The sequence below is a fragment of the Pelecanus crispus genome, chromosome 12 (assembly GCF_030463565.1).
Source record: "Pelecanus crispus isolate bPelCri1 chromosome 12, bPelCri1.pri, whole genome shotgun sequence".
NCBI classification, from domain to species: Eukaryota; Metazoa; Chordata; class Aves; order Pelecaniformes; family Pelecanidae; genus Pelecanus; species Pelecanus crispus.
Genome location: NC_134654.1, coordinates 1,901,047 through 1,922,802, shown reverse-complemented (window position 1 = coordinate 1,922,802; position 21,756 = coordinate 1,901,047). Strand labels below are relative to the sequence as shown.

The following is a 21,756-nucleotide window of genomic DNA, read 5'->3' as shown; positions in this document are numbered from 1 at the left end:
GAGGCAAATTTACTATCAACGTAACAGCATGTGCGGGTTCTTGTACAGAGGGTGTAGGTTGCCTGCGGCTTCAATTTAAGCTTCCAGATAATGGGGTTTAACAAATCCGGTACTATGGATCCAAGCCGTCAGCAGCTCTCTGCTGTATTGATAGCCCTACGCTTTCAATCAGACCAAGGCTATGCTTTTAACTGCCACGCTAGTTCACGTTGATGATACCTATAATATCAACTCAACAATGCATGTTCTACAACTACATCTACTGCTACCAGTACGACTACTACAGTGCATGCATTTAGTTCAGTCCCACAGATACATACACTCTAAGAACAGGCAAGGGGAGATGTGAAATGTTTTACGGGACGACAGGTGTTTTGTTTTTTAAGTAAGGGAAATTAATAAAAACATCAAAAGAAAGAAAGTGTACAAAAAAATAGAGACATTTCTCAAGAGTTGATATGAGTCGTTTCTTGAACCATTTCGTCCGAACAAGCAAAAAACATGCAACCAGCTGCTACTAACAAGAAGCTGGACACTGAGAGAGGATTAATAGGTGTGGACAAACCTTCCCGCTGAGAGCGCTCAGAAGAGTGTTTGAGAGGAGGTGTGCACGTCCGAGTGTAAGAGAGGCCGGAAAGTATGCCTCAGAGACACCCTCTCTCACAGCAGCCCCAACCAAGCAAGAGAGAAAACAACAAAACATAACTGCTCACACTCACCATCAAGGTCAGTAGCTCACGTTACGAGATTTGTTATAGCTGGCAAGTATAAAGTACAGTAAGGGGTTGTCGGGGCGCAGGGCTCAAAGGCAGCACTGGCAAGCCGGGACTGGCGCCCAAAATCCAGGTGTGCCGGGGGTCGGGGAGGCGGGGGGAGCAGCTCCTGGCGCCGCAGCACCGCGCTGTCCCACCGCGCTGCGTGCCGCCGGCCGTCTCGGCGGGCAAGGCGTGCCCGTGGGAGCCTGCACCGCTCGCCTGGGGCTGGATTACGGACGGCCGTATCGGTTTTGTCTCCAGTCCTCAGGGAGGAATAGTTGGTGGCAACGGGTTGGGAACTGGAAAAATCTCAGACTTGTCAATGAACCAAAGAGGAAGGAACGAAAACCCTCTCCTGCCAAATTTTCCTTGTCTCGCTCTCCTGCCAAATGAACCCCTCCCATGTCAAATGCAAGATAAAAATGTCCCCCCCCCCCCAATGACTGTATTTTAAAAAAAGCATTTACACGACAAAAATGTTTTACACGTAAAATATGTCAGGTGAATTCAAAAGAAACGTGACATTGATAGTGAAGTTGTCTAGGAGGAGTTTGCAGCATTCAGACTTTTAAGTTTGCTCGTTTTCCGTGGCTCAGGTCCCAATTCATTAAAAAAAAATACAAGAATGGATGAGGTTGTCAAAACCAGCTGAGGGATTCGGCAGCACAGTCCCACCCGGCATGAACGGATGTGGCCAAACCCCCCCCGTCTGCTCGAGGGACCTCAGCTATCGCCTCATTGCTGGGATGTCGACTGGGCACGTGATTTATAAAGAGAAGCGTCGCGGCGTTCACCCTGCCGACACGTGACCTGCTAAGCTAGACGTGAATTTATGAGCAGCACTGAGCACGAGTAGGGGGAAACGTCCCCTTCTGCTGGTTGCAGGAGAGAGCCACCGTGATAGATAAAAGAACTTATTTATCTAGCAAGGTAAACGGGCGACCGCGTCCTCACGCGCTGCAATGGAAAAAAGAAGGGGCGAGGGCAGGGAAGAAGAGGCAGCGCAGAAGCGGGGCCAGGCGCTGCCCCGGTGCAGGTAACTGCTCCCTGCGCGGGTAAGTGAGCAGGCAGCTTTCCCGAGAGGAGGAACGTCACCCCGGGGAGAAACCAAGGCGGTCAGTGCCCGCGCACCGCAGCCCAGGGGGTTGGAGCGAAAGGGCTGCGGCTTCCTTGGAAGACCAAGATGCATGCCCGGAGGCGGACGCTCTCCGCAGGTGCTCAGCCCCACCGGCGGGCACCGGCGCCCGGGCCGAGCCGTGGTGCTGCGGAGCCACCGCGCCGGCAGCGACACCAGGAAGGTGGGGAAGAGCCGGCAGGATGGGGCCGGAGAGCAGCGGAGGTCAATTTGGGAGTGAGCTGGTGGGGCCGGAGCGCTGCAGAAGGGGCAGCAGCCATGGGGACGTCTCCGGCAGCCTCTGGGCAAAGCACTCCCCAGCGAGCGGCCGGGCGGTGGGACGCGCCTGCCCGGGCGTTTTCCAGCTCTTTTCCATTTACTGGCGGAAAGGGGCCGGTAAGGGCCGACTGTGCTGCACTCTGCTTTTGGATTGGGCACGCGTGAAGGAGGACTGTGCAAATTTGCAAAGGAAAAAGAAAAACCCAACCGAAAAGAAGAAAAAACAAACCCCAACCATTTTTCTTGTAATGAATCGGGCCCATACACTGTAGCGCAAGATCGATCGTACTCTACTGCTCCTGAATACAATTCACTACCATTGCTGGATGGAAGTGGCGAACCCAGGATGTCCCTTCCGAAAACCGTCTTTGGATGGAAATGACTCTACGTAAACCACCGTTCCCAGAGCACGTTTCGCTGCAAATGTGAGCGGCCGTCGGGCCGGGCTGATGACAAACCCATCTTCCTCCTTGAGACCTCGGGGCTGGGGAGGGGGGGGGCTCTTTTGATTCAGTTTTGGGGTTTTGCCAGTTTTGTGCGCACAGGCAATTTTGAGGCTTGAAAGACATTTCCAAACACCATACTGCTCTTTAAACTTGCCAGAAAGGGTGTTGTTAATTTAGGGTTAGATTTAGTTTCGTATTGCAAGTTCAAATAAAAAACGAAAACGAAAAAAACAGAACGGAAAAACCCAACAAAAGAAAAACCAAAAGACACTCAAGTTAAAGACGAATGATTTTCAGGCACAGAATTGATCAATGCTCAGTTCAGTTGTAATGGGCACCAAAAGCACTCCGATTAAAAAAAAAAAAAAAAAAAAAAAAAAAATCAGGGAAGCAACGTTAATCCAGCCAAACCCTCTGTGCCTTGCTAAGGGGCAACTCACCAGGTCTGTTTGCACGTAAAACAAAACCTGAAGGGCAAAACATGAGGAAGAGGCAGAAACAATGAAGTCTGTTTTCCTGAAATCATATGCAAAAACCAATCTCTTTGGTTGGTTGGTTGGGTTTTTTTTTTTCTCTTTGGGTTTGTCGCCCCTTCGTGAAGGGGGCAATAGGAAAAGCCGGGAGACGGGGAATCCCCACAACCAGTCTGGCAAGTCACCCCTTAGGCGCTCTCTACATGCCACAAGATGAAACTGGTACAGATAATCCTTTGTAGCCTGCAAGCAGTGCCAGTTTGCATGGAACGGAGTTCTCCTGGTGTCTTTCTTTGGCCTCCATGGCATCAGGCTCGCACTCGAGACACACCTGGGCCCGCGCCCTCCTCGTAACCCCTCACGCAGCGGTTTAGTCGGGGCTTTTCGGGAAGAGCCCGGTTAACCCACCGGGACTGCCAGAAAAGGCACCGAGAAACCCGCGGCTTCAGGACCGCGCCATGAGTGAGCTGCAAAGCCACCGCCGCCGCCGCAGCCTCCGCTCCCGCGCCTCCGCCGTGCACGCCGGCGAGCCGGGCCCGGCGAGGGGCTGGCAGCCGGGGCGGCCGCGCAGGAGGCGCGGGGCCGGCAGCGGCTCCATGACGGCTCGATTTGGGCAGGCCGGGGAGCCGAGGAGGCGGCGGCGGGCGCTGCCAAGCCAACAGCTCGCTGATGGCTGTACTGAACGCTTAATTACCTGAGCAAAGCACTAATTCGCGTGTTTCGCTAAATTTAAAACCTAAGGTAATAATTGGCGACGATTTATTTATTTCCCTTAAGGGGAAAAAAATAAAAGTTTTCAGAAGGACAGGAAGAAAAGCTTTTGACGTTCCTCACGGAAGCAGGCCGGGGTTCGAAGCGGGCCGGGCCGGCGGCGCTTCGGTGCCGACAGCGTGAGCGTCGGCGTTCGCCCCGCGCGGGCAGAAGACGCCGTCCCCAAGGGGGGAGGCAGCCCCTCGCCACGGGGGTTGCCCCGCAAAGGCCGCCCCTCGCCACGGGCTGCGGCGGAGGAGGCGAGAGCGGCTCCGGGCACGGCGGGAGCGCCCGGGGCCGCCGCCGCCACCTCACCCCGCCGCCAGCTTTCCGTGAGAAACGAAAGCTTTTTTTCGAAAACACAAATGTTTTTGGGTTTTTTTTCGGGGTGTCCTTTATAACCTCAAATTTAAACCAACGAAAGAAACCAACATAATAAAGGAATAAATAAAGAAACAAATCAGAATATCTACCCTGGTTTTGGCAGTTCTTACGCCAATCTCCTGCAAGGTGCTCCAGGCCCCGTGGCCTCTGCTTGTAGTTTGGGTTTGGTTTGGGATTGATTACTTATTTCTTATATAATCGGGGTTTTTTTTTTGATCGTTTTGTTTTCAGGTCCCCAGGATAAGTGTGAGGAAAATCAGAGAAATGATGGAGAGCTGCAGCCACACAGAATACCGACAGAGCTTTTACCTGACCCTGCACTCTGAGGGTTTGCTCTTCCACGGGCCCCCCTACCTGATCCTCTTGCTGCCGCCACGGCTGCCGCTGCTACTGGTCCATAAGCCGCTGCCGGGAAACCTGGCCATGGAGAAAAGGAGAAGGGTAAAGAAAGAAGCCAGCGGGTACCGCGAGTCTCTGCGGGGCGGCCGCCGAGGGCACGGCGTTTCCAGAGGTTTGCCGTCCCGGCTCTCCCTGCCAGCAAGAGGCACCGCGTTTAGAAAGAGCCGAGCCCTCGCCAGGTGCCCGCTGCCGGTGGTCTCTGCCGGCACAAAGGCGGCCCAGATCCCCTCGGCAGAAGAGGAACGTGGCGGCGCGTGCCGCTGACGGCGCGCCTGGACGTGGCACGCCGCGAAAGCCGGGGCGGCTATACTGGCGGCAGAGCCTGCAGCGCTCAGCTTATGCCTCCGTACTCTCAAAACGACTGGGGTCAGACCGCTTCGCAAAACGACGAGGGGATTCTGCTCTTTGCTTATTTGCAAGTGATAATAACGTGCTGATCTACAGACATAGCAGTAATGGGAAATACGAGGAGGTCCTCGTGTCAAGATCACAGATTTGCTGGGATCAAGCAGAAAAAATTCACTGGAATGTAATTTAAAAAAAGAAAGAAAGAAAGAAAGAAAGAAAGAAAGAAAAAAAAGCTCTTGAAAGCAAAACAGCCGCAGATCAAGGAGCTCTAAGACATACACCCTGCTACGGGAGGACTGAGCCCTTACAGATGAATGAAATGCCGCTAGGAAGAGTGCAGATTTAGTTTCTTTACTTAATTGGTATTCAAAAGATCTGCCAGAGGCTCTGACTTTAAATATATGCATTTTAAGAAGGCAATGGCAAGGTCCATATCAGCAAGAACCCCAAGCCCCCTTGCTGCAAAGTCAACAAAACCCTCGGAGGTTCCTGGTCTCTGGGGAGCTCCGACCGCTCCGGGCGCCCGCCAGGACAACCCCAGGGTAGTCACCACCCCGGGACCTGGGCTCCAGGACTTTGATCACAGCTGCTTTGCAATGCTGAAGAACCACAGAAAAACAACTGAGGCAACAGAAAAAGAGAACAGCGAGCCAAAGGAACGGAGAGAGCGAGACCCAGAGAAATGAGCAGACTACAAGCCCGCTACCTCTAGCACTATCGTCTCAGCTACAGGTGATCTACCAGGGGAAAGGAGCAGAGAAAAACTAGGCTAGAGTGACTTGAAGCTACTTAGAATATCAATTAAAAAAAAGACATACTTGCATTTAAATATGGTAATAGGGCTGTTGGGGAAAAAAAAAAAATAGTATAGGTAAATGTATGCACAGCTACCCCAGGCTGCTGTCGGCTGCTGCTCCCCCTGCGTAGAGCCCATGCGCCGCAGAGCAAATCCTGTTCCTTAATGCCGATGTGAACCTGTTTGTTTTTATGATGTTGATGAACTGCTACAATCTCTGCGGAGTGGGATGCAGGAGGAAGCACATCCAGACTGGGGGATATTATAACCAAATACCGAAGTGCTAAATTCCCTCTTGCTGGTGATGGAGCCATCGACCCTGGTCGGGTCCCCCGATATACGTTAAGGGCCGGAGCTGCGATATGCTCGAGTGAGAAGACCTTGGTGTTACAGTCAAACCAACCTCCAAACAGCGGGGAAAGCACCTGCAGGACAAGGGCTGAGGCTCTGGGGCTTCGTTTTCCTGCAGCGCCATGCCCGAGCCCTCCCGCTGTGGGTCAGGCGGGAGCAGAGCTGGCACCGTCCCTATAGCCTCTCCTCCTCCGCTCCCTGCCCACCACGGCGCACGTCCCAAGAGCAGCGTCCTCAGCGTTCCCATGGCACGTCCGAGACCAGCTGGCCACCAGCAAATCTCTCATCTGGAGGCTCCAGGGGCTCCCTAAACCATCCGCAAGGGATCAGAGGAGCTGTGGATTTTCCACGGAATAAAATGCCTCTGCCAAAACCAATCAAATACCCTTCCCATCACCAAGCATCCCCTGAAAACAGCATAAAAAACAAGGCTGGAAAGTTTGTTTCTCTTGTTCAACTGCCAGGGACGCTCAGTATCTATTTGAAATGCAGGACAAAAAGTTTTGCCATGCAAAAGAAGAATGAAATAACAAGGCTGGAGAAGGCACTCCACAGAAAGAGCCTGAACAAAGGATCTGTTATTGCATTCCAGTGGACAGATGTGTGAAAAATTAATCCCTCCACCTCCAAAGAAAGCTATTATCCCAGTTCTGAGATAAAAGCATCTGCGTGACATGGCACTCCAAACAACTCAAGTGTGATCGGCTGCTCGCACTCTGCCCGGGAACGCTGCGGCCGGCCAGCCGGGCGGAGGCGGAGCGGCAGCGGCACGGCTGCGCGGCCCTTACGGCCGCAGGAGCGGGAGACGGAAACAGGGATTGATTATCGAGATTGGCAAAAACCTCCTTACCGATACAAACGCACAGGCTGGCTCCATCACTGGAGGATCCCTAAATCAATCCAACGCTCTGAAAGTAATCAGTCCCCCACGCTGAAATGACATTTGCCAGGCACTGCATTAATCAGCTCGTCCCGCTGAAAACAAATTTCCCTGTCATCACGCTGTTGAGCGCATTAATGCTGTGTGGCGTCTCACGACTGTGCTAACTTCCCTTTGTACTTGGGTGGTTGTTTGCTCCCGAACCTCTCAGCAGCGATCAGCAGCTGACGCCGTCCCCATGTCACAGATGGGATAAAACGAGGCACAAAGAAGCAAAATGACTTGAGAACGACATTTGCAGACGGCCAAGGGTGCAGCCGGGCTCTCACAGGTTCTGGTCTCAAGCTCCACCACTAATCTCTGTAATTCCCCTTGTACCAACGCTATAGCATTATTTAAGCACTTTCCTCACACTGCATTATCACCTCCCATTGTTTATAAACTTCTACACCACTGAAGACTTCAAAGAGTAGGACTACAGTGACAGTGCAATTAACACTGAACCCACTCGGCGTACTGCAAGAAAACGCTGCCTCTATCACCCTTCTGCCTGTGTTGTCACACCACTTTATTAAAATTTGAGAGCTGAGGTATCCGCAGCTCTTCAGTGAAGAGGAAAGCGTTAGCAGGCACTTTTGCTGGTTTCCAGGCCCCCAGAAGGAACCTGCTTGTCCATGGAGCCTCCTGCTGGTCCCCCAGACCCCACTGATGCTTTGGTGAGGCGGTGTGCCTGCACGCATTGCCCTCCCCTGGCATCAGCGTTTAAACCAGGGTGAAACGCAGCCGCCGAGCCCCAGCGGCACCTTCCCGGGTGCTGTTCCCCAGGCAGCGGCAGAGCTGGATGCGATCCATCCCGCTCTGACTGACGGGGACCCCGGCACGGGGCACCGGGGACACCTCCGAGGGCCAGAGCAGGGGCAGAGCCCAGCGTGTGACGTGCCAGCGCCGCTGTTTTCCCTCAGCAATGCCTGGGAAGTGCAGGCTTCTCCAGGAGACAGAGCAGCGGCTTTGGGGATGCAGGGCTGCTGGGCGTGGGGGGACCCCGGAGGGCTGTGGGGGATCAGCAGGCTCTTTGCACCCTGTAGCCAAGGGGCTTGCACGCTCCCAGTTCACTTTTAACAGACGGCTTGGAGGTAACTGGGTGCCGGGAATGGGCGCCCGGACCAGAGCGCCTTGAAGTCAACTGGAGTACGGACCACAGCGTGCTCTGGATCCCACCCCCAGCGACGATCCCACTGCCTGCCAGGCAGGGAGCGCAGCCGGCGCCAGCCCAGCTCCCTCCCAGCCCTCCGCTCTCTGAAGTCAACTGGGAAATCAAAAGGGGTGGAGGGAGAGATCCATTCATTCATCACGTTTGTTTAAGGCGCTCCGATTCCTGCCGAAACGATCCCTGTCCTTCTTTGTGTATCCGCTGCTTATAACTGCCTAGAGAAAACAAGATACCAAAGCTGTTCAAAAGGACAAAAGTGCCCACTTTAGGCATTGCAATTAGAAGATATTTTACAATAAATGTTTTGCAATGGGCTCGCACACTGTCCAGGAAAGCCCCGAGGATTCACATCAATTTCATGCTCTCTTATTGCTCCGAACGAGCTAAAGTCAGTATTTGGAGTTCAATTTTTCACAGATAAATTCTTCTGCTTCCTGCATCAATAGTTTCACTTTAAATACCGAAGCAGCCTCGTGCGAGGGAAGATGGACACATCTGTTTTTAAACGCTTTGCCCTAAGGTCACAGATGTAGTCAACGGCTGGCTGCAAGCAACGGCCTCCTCCAAGGCACAAATAAGTTTGGGAGAAGGGGGGGATCGAGGGGTGGCCCGTGCCCAGGAGCGGCAGCGCTGCATTTGGGCACCCAGCACTCAGCCCCGCCGTCTCGCACTCAGCATTACCGAGCAGAGAACGCCGAGAGCCCAGGATTTAGCGGATCTTCCAGGGGCTTTGTGAACAAATCCGGCGAGAGCTACGCTCCGGGGGACTCGAGGGGCTGCCAGCGAAGGGCACGCTCCCTCCACAGGTCTCTGCCCCGCTCCATCTCCCGCTCCGGTGGGATCATTCCCTTCTCAAACCACCGATTTCTCCTTTAACCCAGCCTGAAGCTGGCTACAAGGCGACCAGGACTGAGTGAAAAAACACAAGAACCAGACCTGCTCTGCTCTGTTCAGTCCCTGAAGACCCCAAATACCTTGCATCCCCAAAGGACACAAGACCCTGTCCTCTACAAAGAGCCAGACAATAGGAATCAAACCAAAAAGAAGTCACAAAGATCATGAAATTACTTCTTACATCTAAAAAGATCATGCAAAGAATTTTCTCTGCTTCAAATGGCTAAAGCACTTGGGGCACACGAGGTCATGCGATTAGACTTTAGCAATAAGCACAGAGATTTAAAACAAGAATAAAAACGGAAGCTGAGATGCTCAAATCATCACCTGACTCCAGCACCAGACTTCAGAAAATAACCAAAATTACGGGACACGCACGGAGAATAAAATAAAAGCCACCATAAAGCTGGGCCTAGCAAGCAAACCCCTTCCTCTCTGCTTGCAGATCGTTTGGAGCATTTGCACACGTTGGCAGAGGAGCTGAACGCTGTGGCTCAGTCTCGCAAAGTCACGGCGTCTCTGTGCGGGGCGTTTCGGAGGGCCCTACGCGCGAGGGGGATCCGACTCCGAGGCTACGTCCCCCCACAACCGCTCTGCCTCTTACGCCGACGGTGCTCCCCAGCGTGCTGATCTGAGCGGCGGTCATTTCGGAGGTTCGCTTGATCTCCCAGGAAAAAAGTGCAAAGTCTGGAATATAAAATCATCTGCAGGTTGAGTGGGAAAAGGAGAGGGGGAAACTGATATCCTCTTTTCAAACAACGTTACCAGCAGCTTTGATCAGCCCAGAAAAGCTTCGCGAGGCTCACAGCTGTCGTTTCAAATGGGTTCTCGCTTGCATTATTCTTTCCATTAGGCAGTGTTATCCTCTTTGTAGGATCTTTAGGCTTCATTTCAAAAGTATCAGAGACTCAAAACCATGAAGCAGAAGAGCCTAGTAGCTTTTTTTTTTTTTTTTGAAGGCAGGCAGGCGTGGGTCCAATTTACCGGACAAAAATGTAGTCTTTAATGGTGAGCATGCACAAGGGAAAGCTCCATCCCAAAACAATCCCTGTATGTTTAAAACCTTCATCTTTCAGGCCTCTCTGACTCAGATTCCCCCTCCCTTTCTATACGGAAACAAGAATGAGAAAGAAAAAAAACCGCTACCATTTCAAGCTTTAGATTAACAACTAAATCCTCAATATTCAGAGCAGAATATATACCCAAAGAAATCAAATTTCATCTAGAATTGATGAAAGACCGGGATTCTACCAAATCATTCGCAACCCATTCTCGCGGTTTAGTAGCGATTAACTCTTTGGGCTTTGATTGAAGACTCTACCGAAGCTCTCCCAAAGTCCGTAGGAAGCGAACGCGGAGGCAGCTACAAGGCCTGCTTGAAACGTCTCGTGCTTCCCACCAGTGACCCTGGTTTGTCCTTAAAGAGGTGGGATAGCGCCGTCCGTGCAACAGCAACCAGAAGGGACCGAGCACGGTGTAGGGCAGACTTCTGTGGAAACGGCGAATTTCTTTCCTAAGCCTTTGATCAAGTCTACTAACACTTTGAGCATCTCCAAGCCCGCTCAGCATCCTTTATTGTGACAGCCCCATTAAGTGTTTCCCTTTGTCTTTATACGCCGTGTTACATCAAGCTTATGAAAATCTATTTCACCAGGTCAGAAAATTAGCGAACTTCAGATACAGCGCATCATGCATAATGGCAACCTCATTAAGCAGCCCACTGCGTTATTCAAGGCACAGTCATCCGCTGCTTAAAATATACTGTGCGTGGCAAGGTTTTGTAGAATTCTCAACGTCAGACACCCGTAATGCGCTTCACACCGGATGCGTGTTTGCAGACGGATGTTATTATGAACAAATATTTCTGCTTTGGAATTTCAACAAAACAATAAACCCCAAATATAGATAATTTAAAATTTGGCACTTCCACTTTATGTACAGTAAACGACCCATTTTTCAGCTGTTTACCACTCTCAGGCCACGGTTTTTAAAATGAGAATGATGCACTTTTGCCCAGTAATTACTTTATGCATCAGCGAGACAAAGCCTTGTTTGTCTCCAAATTATCATTCTGTGTTGTTTCAAGTGTAATAACCCTTTTGCAGTTATTTCACCGTACAGAAAACTGGGAAACTTTTCAAAGGCAAATAGTTTATTCTAAGGAAACTATTTATTCAAAAAACCGCAAACCGAAAAGCGAAAGCTGGTAGCCGATTTCGTTTATTTACTCTACCTCAAAACTCTTGCTATCCTACAGCAGCTTCAAGGCATCCGCTCTACTTCTCAAATGTGGCCTATGAAAACTATACCTCCCACCATCCAACACTCGAACACAATCTGTAATTTGGGTTCTCCCTAATTTAGTAACTGGTGAAACACAGAGAATTATGAGCTTCAAGTGAATGCAGCTGATGTGGATGAAAGAGAATCTCGCCCAAATCGCCTCCTAAAAGCAAGTAATTCTGTTTAATACTAAGTTGATCGCTCCGATGAAAGCATTTCTCATTTTAAAGCCCAAAGCCAAACATTTACTATCGATTTTTAATAAACAAGGTAAGTAGAAATGAAACGATCACCGCAGGGGGAGGAATACCTGTGAATTCACTGTACCCAAGCTGTCACGCGGCACAGAAGCTCTGAATTTCAGTCACCTGCTGCTGAATGAACAAGGGCAGGTTAGATGGAACCGCATTAAGGCATATATTTCAAGTTCAGCAAAGTGGCACTGATTTGCTTCAAGCCTCATTTCAGTTGCTTCGATGGTACAGAAAATGAGCTATTTGGTTAAACTGCATGCTTAAATTTTTACGAATGATCTAAACTATCTGGATAAGTATTATTAGAAGACAGATCCTTGACGATGAACAAAGGCATAAAAAGAACTCATGTCTGGAGGCTGAAGCTGGAAACATTCAAGGCAGATGAGAGGCAACTACGTAAAAGAGAAGATCATTAATCAGAGGACAAGGTTATCAGAGGGTAGGAAATTCTCCACAACCTACGTGTTTTGAAGTCGCGAGTGGCTGCCCCTCTCAGAGCGCCGCCGCCGCTCACCGAGCGCAACAGCCGTCGCCGGCAGGGACGGGGAACTTCCCGCTGCTGGAGGAAGTGCCGCTGGGTATTTCATAATCCACGTTATAGAAAAGGTCAGAGGAGAGCCTTGTGATGCTGAGCCCAGAAACCTTTAGGGCATCACTGCAGCGACTGCGTATTACCGCTTCTGGGCAAAGGAGGACTTGGAAGCTACTTCATTATCAGCTTGAAATTCTACTACCACGCGTGACTGAAAAACATTCCCATTTGAATGTTCTTGTGCTGTAAGGAGGCTAATCTCTTCAAGTTCTTTGCAACCCCCCAGCTTCCAATTTTTAAGAGCTTTACAATTGGACCTACAGAGGCACAAGGCATGAAAGCAGGCTAGCCGGCGTGCTCCGGCTAACTCGGACACGTGGAATTCCTTACAGCAAAACTGCCACTACCAGCCCACGTTCTTCTTTCTATAGGCTTATCCATGTTTTCTTCCATACATGTGTGTTTGCGTTATGCCTCTTTACTCTTGTGAATAATTATCCTCATTACATTTCCCAGTTGCTGCAGCTGTGGCCTGTTGCAGCAGAAGCGATCGCTCAGGAGCTCTGTTGCTGCAGTACCACCCCAAAACGCAAAGAGCTCCTGAGAGACCTGAAGAGACCCGTAGGTTTGGGTTTTTTTTTTTTTTCCTTTTCTCTCCTCCCTGTCCCTTTACCATCACTCATTTTCAGGGCAACGACCCCCAAGTGTCAAAGCTTGTCTCAAACTCCGTGCGTGGATCGGTGAGCGCTGAGAATAGGACAACCAGCATTTAAGTGCCGTGTTCAGGATGTTCTCATTGCTCAAGCAGTTACTCGAGGCATCAGGATAGCAAAACCTAGGGAAGGACCTGGGCAGCTTTGGTCCTTAGCCAGACGTGCTGTTTGGGGAAATCTTAGGAGCAACCTCACTTGCACAGAGGTGACGTGGCAGAAGGGGGACAGGCAGCGTTTTTACTGAGCACTCTCTGCTGCCGTTGAAATTGGTGGAAGCTGGACCACCGCCTCAGATCAACAGCTTATCTCTTGAAAACCTCACCTTTAATTTAATATCCAGGAGATTATTTTAAGGGGTGGAGGAAATGGGAGGCGAAAAAGGAATTTTACCAGTTCTCTGCAACATTAAAAAACCGCAACCCTTCTCAGAAAAAACATGTGCCTGAGAGGCAAAGCCGCTTAAGCCCTGCTCGGACCCAGGGAACAGCTCTAGACACCATTTTTTCCTGCGTCGAGACAAAAGCTACTGTCACCTAAGCAGAACTTGAAGGAGTACCTTCTGGCTGGAAATTTATGGGCTTTGCTATATTAATTTCTCAGTTTGCTGTCTGCAGTTCCAGCTGCTCCTCGCTCCAGGGATGCACCTGCAACGTGAATGGTCCCTCTTCAGCCTGCCCTCCGCCAGCAAAAGAACCCCCAAATCTTAATTTTAAAACAGGTCCAGTCTATAGCCTTTGTTTTCACTGATGGAGGCTGAAACGGAGAGGTTTGAAGAGTGGTAATTAAGGTGGTTCTAGCAGATTTCAAATGCACTTTGTAAACCATTTTATGCCATGCAGATGCAGTAATGTGTTTTAGGTGAAAAAAAGCATGCAGCGCAGGATGATTAGAGCAGATTTTAAGCAGTTAAGGAAGGGTTAGACAAAGGAGTGAGAAACATTTCCAGCTTCGTTCCACATCTCTTACTGTTACAAGGCTTAACTAACTGCACAGACAGTTTAAAATATATTTTGTATTTCCTCCTCCTATTGCGCAGCTGCCAGCAATTTCTCCTTCGTTCTTAATGGTAAGTTTGATCAGTAAAGTATCATGACCAGACAAACTTTGCTCCCATTACTAAATGTCATAAAGTCTTAGACTTGCGGAACAGTGCTTTAAAAGAGTGTTTTACAGAGTTTGACTCTTATGAATACTAACTTCACTACTCCCTACCGGTAAAGAAGCCATGTGTAGGCAGCATCTCCGCTTTAAAATCGCTTTGCGTCACCAGAGTCGATAGTTGGGTGCTCGTGTACAGGAGAACGTGGCTCGGGGTCGTTGAAACACCACACACATCACGCTGGGAGCCAGACCTCGGCTGGTATCAACTGGCAGAATCACAGCTAAGCCCTCTGCGGGGATTTGGTTCATGCTCCTTCTGCTGAGCTGAACGTGCCAACTCCCACACCTTGCCAGACCGCACCCAAGGCGGCAAAGCTGCGCCTCCCGAGCGTGGCACCTTGCTGCAGATGAAGCGGTCAGCTCTGCAGCCTGTTGGAGCTACAAACACGCTCTTTTCCTCCCATTCCCACCGCACTCCCCCGAGGAGGTTACTAACCGAGAGCGAGACCTGCAGGAGCAACCTGCAGCTTCCTAATATTGCTGGCTGCCCTAAATAACAGGTACGGGAACCTCCTTACCTCACCTCCTTCCCTCAGCCACTATGAAAAAGAAGCCTTAAGCATGTCATTATTATAACAATTACCCTTGTCTTTGGTACCAGCTCCTTTTCCTGACCCAGAAAATAACTATTAGACCTACTAGGCAAGCATCACAAATAACTTTTACACAAGAATACCTTCCTGCCCGGCACTGATGGCCGACGAGCGAACAGTTTGTGACTGGTATCAGGAAAGAAACTAAATTAAGCTCTATAGATTAACCGAAAGTTGGTTTTAAATGCTCTCATAATAACGAAAACCATCAGTTTAGACTTCGAACCGATCTTGCGTTGCATTTTCACAGCACCAGGCACTGCAGGAGCGTGACCCAAGGCTGGGCTTCGAGGACTATGGAGTACCATTATTAATAAGCAAGTCTATTTTCCCGAGCTCTGAAAAGTTTGTGAAAATATTTGGTTTTCCCACCTCTCCCCATATACAAAGGTTTTAATAAGCTTTAACAAACATACAAGCAAACAAACCCTTAATTAAAAAAAAAAAAAAATTAAAAATAAATGCCTGAGCTGAAGGCTTCTAAGTAACTTTGACAATCCCCAGCCATCCAGGTAACGATGGAAGACAGTACGACTGAGATCAAGGCAGCGATGGCAACGTCCCCGGCCTGCAGGCACGGCCGGCGGTACCTGTCCCACCGCGGGGCCTGCACCAAGACCACCGGCTGCCATCCCAGCCAGGGACCTCCTCACAGCCACAAGAGTTACCTGGTTTTCCTTTTCACTTCCAAACAGCAGAAAGAGATTCCCGCACGTTAGTGCTGGAGAGTTTGCGACAAGGGTTTCTAACACGGCTCTAATGGCTTTGGTGCTTAAACCCGCCTCGGTTGCTGGCACGGACTGCACTGACCACAGTGGTGGGAGACCAGACTGCTGGGAACGCTGCGATTTTAACACGGAGTCACTCCTCTCCCCCCAGTTACAAGCGCACTGTCGTCTTTTTTGGTTTTAATTTTTGCTGCGAACACACCTCGTATGTAACCGTTCATCTGCAGATTCTTCAAACACTGGGTCACACGCTTTGAGTGATGGTTGTTTTATTCTTTTATTAAATTGTCATTGGTACTGGTTATTTGGTGCGTCCAAACCAAAATATTAAAACTGCACGCTAAGAGAGCAGCAACACAGCACATCCGTTGTAAACAATTTATTATTATTTTCTACCTCAGTTACTTACAGGAAAAAAGTCATAAAAAAGAAAAAAAGAAAAGCACAGATGGACTATTTACAAAAAATGAGAAAATTCACAATAGCCGAAATGTTTGCAAATCATGCACACTAAGACAAGTTCACAAAAGCAAAGCAATTCATAGCAAAAAAACCCAAACAAAATAATAAGAAGCCATACAGATTAAAAAAAGCTATTGCCTGCAGAAAAGTAAAAAGAAAACTAACCAATTATTACATCAAGCATCTTTAATGAAATGAACAGCATAGCCGTGTATTGTAGAGCCTTTGACACTGACATTTTAAACAAGTGGATTAACAAACATTAAAATGCATTACAGTTCTACTGTAAGCATGCAATTTACTTCTCACAAACTTATAAAATGGGTAGAAACACTTAAAGAAAAACAGAATTTAAATACGATGCGTGCTTCCTACCCAAAAGTCCAGAATCTGGTTGTCTTAAAAATAAAGCCAATGGATGGAGGCATTATCACGTAAGTTTGCAGCTCTTCTGCGATTTGGGTGGAGATGAAGAGGCGCGATACAGCTTAAGCTAGCAGGGGAAAGCTCCCCCCTCTTGCCAGAATTTCAGTAATTTGCCCATGATTTGCAAGCAAAGTCTGGAAGTGGAAGCGACTGCGCGGAGCATGCGAGAGCATGGCCGGCTGCAAGACGAGGGGTGGTGAGCGGCTGGGAGCCGGGGCGGGGATTGCTGCCGGAGGTGCGGAAACTCTCTAAGCCCTTTTTTTGGTGGCTTCTAGCCACGGCCCTTGCATGATTACGGCAGCTCTGGAAAGAGCCACCGACCCAAAGCGAACGAAACAGGAGAAAAGACGCGGGGGTCTGCTGCGCCCGCAGCCAGCGCCGCAGGGTCACGCTTGCAGACGCAGGGCACTCGTTTTGAATCATTAAACCCTGCGTTGCTAATGATCCCAGTGACGGGAGACACTAGTTTCGCTCCACCCTAATTATGATTTGTGCTACTGCCGGACGTCTCTGTGTTAAAAAGCGCCAATATCTCTCTTTGGGGCTGCTTGTGAGACCCAATCACCGTTTTTGCTTCCTTGATAAAATTATTTCTAAAAAGTTTGTGAGAAGTCATGCCTTCATAATGCCCCTAACCCCAATCCTTGTGAGTTACATTCCAAGTGGGCATTAAAAACTCATAACAAAGCAGAGGGGAAAAAAAAAAAAAAAAAAAAAAAGCAAACTCAAAGCAGTGAGGATATGGAGCCTTTAAAAAAATAAAAATAAAATAAAAAGTCCAGTCAATCAAACCAGCCAGTAAGAGCAGCAATTTTTCAGTGGACATTGATATTAAACATGGACCACCCAGGCTTTTTCTCTCTCTCTCTCTCTCATTAGCACTGTAGTAAACCCCGATTAATTTGTTATGCATCTTTAAGAACTAGTTGATAAAAATTATGTCTTGTGAAATCGGCAAATAGTCTGCAAAGTGAAATAAGAACAGAAATTAATAGATTAAACTGAAAAGATAAGTCCCAGAAATTAAAAAAAAAAAAAAAAAAGACACAGAAAGGGAGTGATTGCAATTAAAAAAAAAAAAAGGCTATGTACTGAGTTATAAAGGCCTAGAGGAAAAAAAATAACGTGATGGGAGAAGATAGAGCAGTCGCCAAAGTGATTGCGTGTGTCTCGCCCGGGGAGCAAGGGGCCGTCCCCGTGCCGATAGGGAACAGCGGAGGATGCGGGAGAGGGACCGTCCGGGGGACCGTGCGGACCCCGGACGGAAATGGAAACGCAAACAGGTGGATCGTGACGGCTGTAGCCTCGCTTCACTCGGACAACAGTAAATTCCAACCGCACAGTTCAATTCAGATGGGCACTTCACTTTTTTTTTTAAAATTAAAAAAGTAAGTAGGACGCGAAACCCAAGGAGCGACAGGAACAAGTCCCGCTGGCAGGTGCCGAGGCGCCGCAGAGCCCCGTGGGACGGCGACTGCGAGCAGCGCAGCGCGGCGACGACAGCCTCGGGGACAGCCCCGGCTGCAGCCCGTCCCGCCGGGCTGAGCTACGGCAGCGCAGCCCCGGGGCAGGAGAACAGGACCACGACACAACTGTACTGTAGCAAAAAGCACTGCCAGCTCTCCTCTATCACGAACCACCGGAATGCAGCCGTGTATTTATACGCATTGTACGTGCACTTATACGTACACATCGGTGCGGCCGCAACGCCACCGCTGTTTAGGTACCGCGAAGCTGGGCGGCAGCCCAAGCTCTCAGGCACGCTGCCTGCGATGCTCCTGCAGAAACGGCCAAGTATTTTTCTTTTCGAATCATGACGCTTGAGCACTTGGGCACGCCAACACTAAAAAAAGCAGATTTCGGACTTCTCTCCACCACGTTCGCACGTGCTCCTGTCTCACGCTCCAAGCCACAGTCATGCCACGGGCCCCACGCGTGCTTCTGCAGGCGTCAAAACACACGAGGGGAAGGGGTGCGGGGGTTCGGGCTCTTTTGAGGAGGACTATGTGCTGGAACCACGCTTGCGCTATTCGTCCCGTGGCACTGAACGCCTCTCCCCACGGCCGGTCGGTCAGGCTGCCTACTCGATCCCTTCCCACCGGCGCCTGGAGGAGGGGGAGCGAGGGCTGCGGGAGCCCTGTGCCGCAGGATGCAGCTCCCACCCGCAGCGAGGGGCGGAAGGAGAGCGGGGAGAGCGGCGCAGGCACCCGAGCCGCGGCAGACGCGACCCCGGGGAGCGGCGCTCACTTCCACCGCTGCTGCCGCGGCAGGCGCGAGCGGCGCTGGCGCGTCCCTGTCCTCAAATCCTGACCCGCTCCCGAAACGCTCCCTGGCACCCTGAGCTTCGCTCCCGCGGCACGGGGCGCTCTGGCCCCAACACTCCTCCCCCCAAACGCCTGGCTCCAGCGAGGGGGACCCCCCGACCTGCTCACGGCTGTCAAACCCCTCGCGCCGTGCCGCCCGGCAGCGGGGGTCCCGCGCCCCGCGCCGCTCTGACGGGTCGTGGTTCTGGAGACCGGAGCCCCAAGACATCTGCAAAAAAACCTCCTAACAGCTCTGTTAAGGGTTCTGATCGCTGCTAAGGAATAAATTATCTGAGCGGGAGCGGAGCAAACGACACGGGCAGAGCTTTAGGGCAGGGACATCCAAGCAGGGCGACGGAGCACTCGGAGCAGCTCCTTCGCTGCCCCGCTCCCGAAGGCACAGCTGGTGCCTGCAGTGAGAGGCACCCGCTTTTTAGTGGCGACAATCCGCTTCCGTTTTCTTCCGCACATTCAATCTCTGCAAGAGACTGAGAACAACCAGCAAATAACTGGAAGGCCTCTTTTGAAAAACCAGGCCCTTAATAAAAATACAGATAACGAAGGCTAGAGTCAAACCGCTACCTCGGCTGTCAGCTGGCAGACATGTTCATTATAGACGTGTTTATAATTAAAGTCATCTAAGCTCTGCCGATTTTCATCATTTAACTTATCAAAGGTGTCTCTCATTTAGCTGTCTTCATACGAATCAGCCGCTGCAAGGAGTCGTGAGGGCCCGGGAGCAACGCGTGAGACAACACGCGAGCGCCTTCCGAAGCCGCCTCCTCCCATCCAGCCCCCGGCGGCTGCGTCCCCGCCAGCCTGGCCCTCTGCCCGCTGGCTCCGGCGGCAGCGTCGCCCACGGGGGCAGCGGCCTCAGCACCGCCAGCAGCCGCTCGCCCGCCGCCGCCCGGCACGCCGCCCCGGCAGCTCCGCTGCCAGCCCCGGCACCCTGCTCGTTTCCAACCTGGCCCGGTTTGGGGGGGGGTAGCAGAGGTGGGGAAGAGGCAGATGAGTTTGAAGCAGAGCTCTAGCATTTGTACAGTTTAGCAATTGAAAGAAAAAAACCCCACCCTAACAGCACTGTTTCCCTTGGTGTTATTAGTCCTGCAGAAAGCAGCTCCGCAGAAACCCCCGTCCCAAGGACAGTATTCGTCTTACGGATGTTAATTACGTATGCTTCCAATGCAAGGTTCCAGCCTAACGACCTAGCGCCGAACGCGAGGCTGCACCTCTGCCGCAGGTAGAGCCGAGCATCCCCCCGCACCCTCACCCACCCTAAGGGACCTTCCCGTGAGGGTCTTCGGTTTTCCTCCCCGCAGAGCTGCTGCCCCTCCCGCACCCGCCGGCGCTCACCCCCTTTCCCGATTACCCCGAGCAGCGCTGCGCTCCCGCCGCTCCCCTTCCAAGCCACCGCGGCAGCAGGCGGTGCGGCCGCTCCCGTGTGACCCCCGCGGCAAGCGTGCTCATGAACGGAATGCACGGTGCACCGGGGTTTCCTCGCCGCCGTGTCTGGGTGGGCTTCAGCTATTAGTAAGCCATAAACACAGCAGCGTCGCGTTGTTTGAGCCGCCCGGGAAACCCCAAGGCGAAAGGAAAGGAAACGGTGCCCGGTGCGGTGCCAGCCCCGCCTGCGGGACGTGCCGCGACGGGAAAGGGCTTTTCGTGATCCCCGCTGCGCCCCGCAGCCAGCCTGCAGCGCGCTGCAGCCGCCCCGACCCGCGGCAGCCCCGCCAAGGGAAGGGGGGAAACCAGCCCGAAGGCAAACGGAACCATCGACACACGGCTAGAAACCGTCCCACGAAGGACCCCGGCCATATCGATAAAGAAGACGGGAAGGTTGGAATTCTTACTCCAAGACTGCGCTTGTAACGAGGACGCACTTACCGCAGGATAGTATGGGAATGTGTGTGCGAGTCTCTGCGTGCGTGCGTGCGTGTCTGCCTGTGCATGTATCTATAATATATATAAAAGGAAAAAAACCATCAAAGGGAGGGTAATAGCTCCTAAATTATCTCTGTTGCCTTACGTTTTCATTTAAGAAGTTTGTTTTCAAATAACCAGTACCAATTTACACGTTAGTAAAAACGTATTTAAAAAAAATATATAGAAATATCTATTTTAAAAGAGTAAAAAAATTTGTTGTTGGGTGAGATGCTCCCTGCAGACTTGCCTGTCTCAGCTTGCAGCTATGGATTTAAAAAAAAGGAAAAAAGAAAAAAAAAAAAAAAAAAAGGAAAGAGGGGGAAAAAAGTATATCTGCAAATGACATGTACGTACCTGGGAACTGATAGCTGTAACTTGGGGCAAATCCAGGATATCCTCGGCCATATGTTGCAACAAAATTCGGGTAACCTTGATCACAGAAACGTGAAAAAAAAAAAAAAAAGAGAGAGAGAAAGAGAAGTTTGAAGATTAATAAAGGCTTTTTGTTTACAAACACAATGCAAAATGACATGGAGGATGGGCGAGACTTGATTTTACAGGATGTATTAAGCCCCAAGATTTATTCCGCTCATGCAAAACTGCAGAAAGGTTTCGTTATTATCTTGGATAGAAACATCTAGAGCTTGCCTGCCCAGCTTTGTGCGTGAGACCTGTCACTCAGGTAATTAACATGCACTTTGGTATCTGAAGTCCAAGGACTGTGCATACTTGTTAGCTGGAAGAGTAAATGCCAAATGCTAAGGCTAAACACATAACACAGGTTTGCTCTGACATTTGGAGAGCTTACAATGAATGTACTTTGCTTCAGAGCTATTGACAGTTGGAGATTAAGGCAGTAGTAATTCTTTAACCCAGGAGTGTGAAGGACAACAGTTAACACATCAAAGAGTTGGAGGCAGCAACAGCGATGAGCCGCAGAGTCAAAGAGCTTTTAATTTTTCAGGGAAGGAAAACCCAGGTACGATAACTGCTTCCTAAAGCGATTTCTGAGGTACGCGCAGGAACGCATCCAACCTCGGGCAGCTCCTGAAGTTTTCTGACGACAAAAACGCCGCTCGAGATCATTTCGCTAATAAAGACGCCGAAGCAAGCGCGTGTAGGCGGCAGCTCTGCCCGCTCCAACGCGGCGGCTGGGAGTGCAAGGTGGCGGCGGCCAGAGCGCGGAGCCCGCGGGGGGCGGTGGGCGCGGGGGGTCCGCCCGCGGGCGTTGGACGGACAGCGGCACCACCGCCCCGCTGCCAGCCCGTTCACCGCGGGCTTCACCGCGTCGCTCGG

The 21,756-nt window shown here is 50.9% G+C and overlaps 1 protein-coding gene across 4 annotated transcripts in view; it reads right to left on the bottom strand.

Moving 5' to 3' along the window:
• The window catches only part of MSI2 (musashi RNA binding protein 2), a 263,332-nt gene that overhangs the window by 16,714 nt on the left and 224,862 nt on the right, over window positions 1–21,756 (bottom strand). For 2 of the 4 annotated variants that reach the window (XM_075719664.1, XM_075719665.1), the window contains exons 10-11: window positions 20,815–20,889; window positions 4,556–4,618 (exon numbers count right to left, since the gene is read on the bottom strand). In XM_075719664.1, the coding sequence (XP_075575779.1) occupies window positions 4,556–4,618; window positions 20,815–20,889 (138 nt within the window). Of the gene's footprint in view, window positions 1–4,555; window positions 4,619–5,766; window positions 5,791–8,099; window positions 8,113–8,159; window positions 8,183–17,156; window positions 17,198–20,814; window positions 20,890–21,756 lie in introns of those variants that run through there. The other 2 variants (XM_075719667.1, XM_075719668.1) reach the window with 2 other exon arrangements.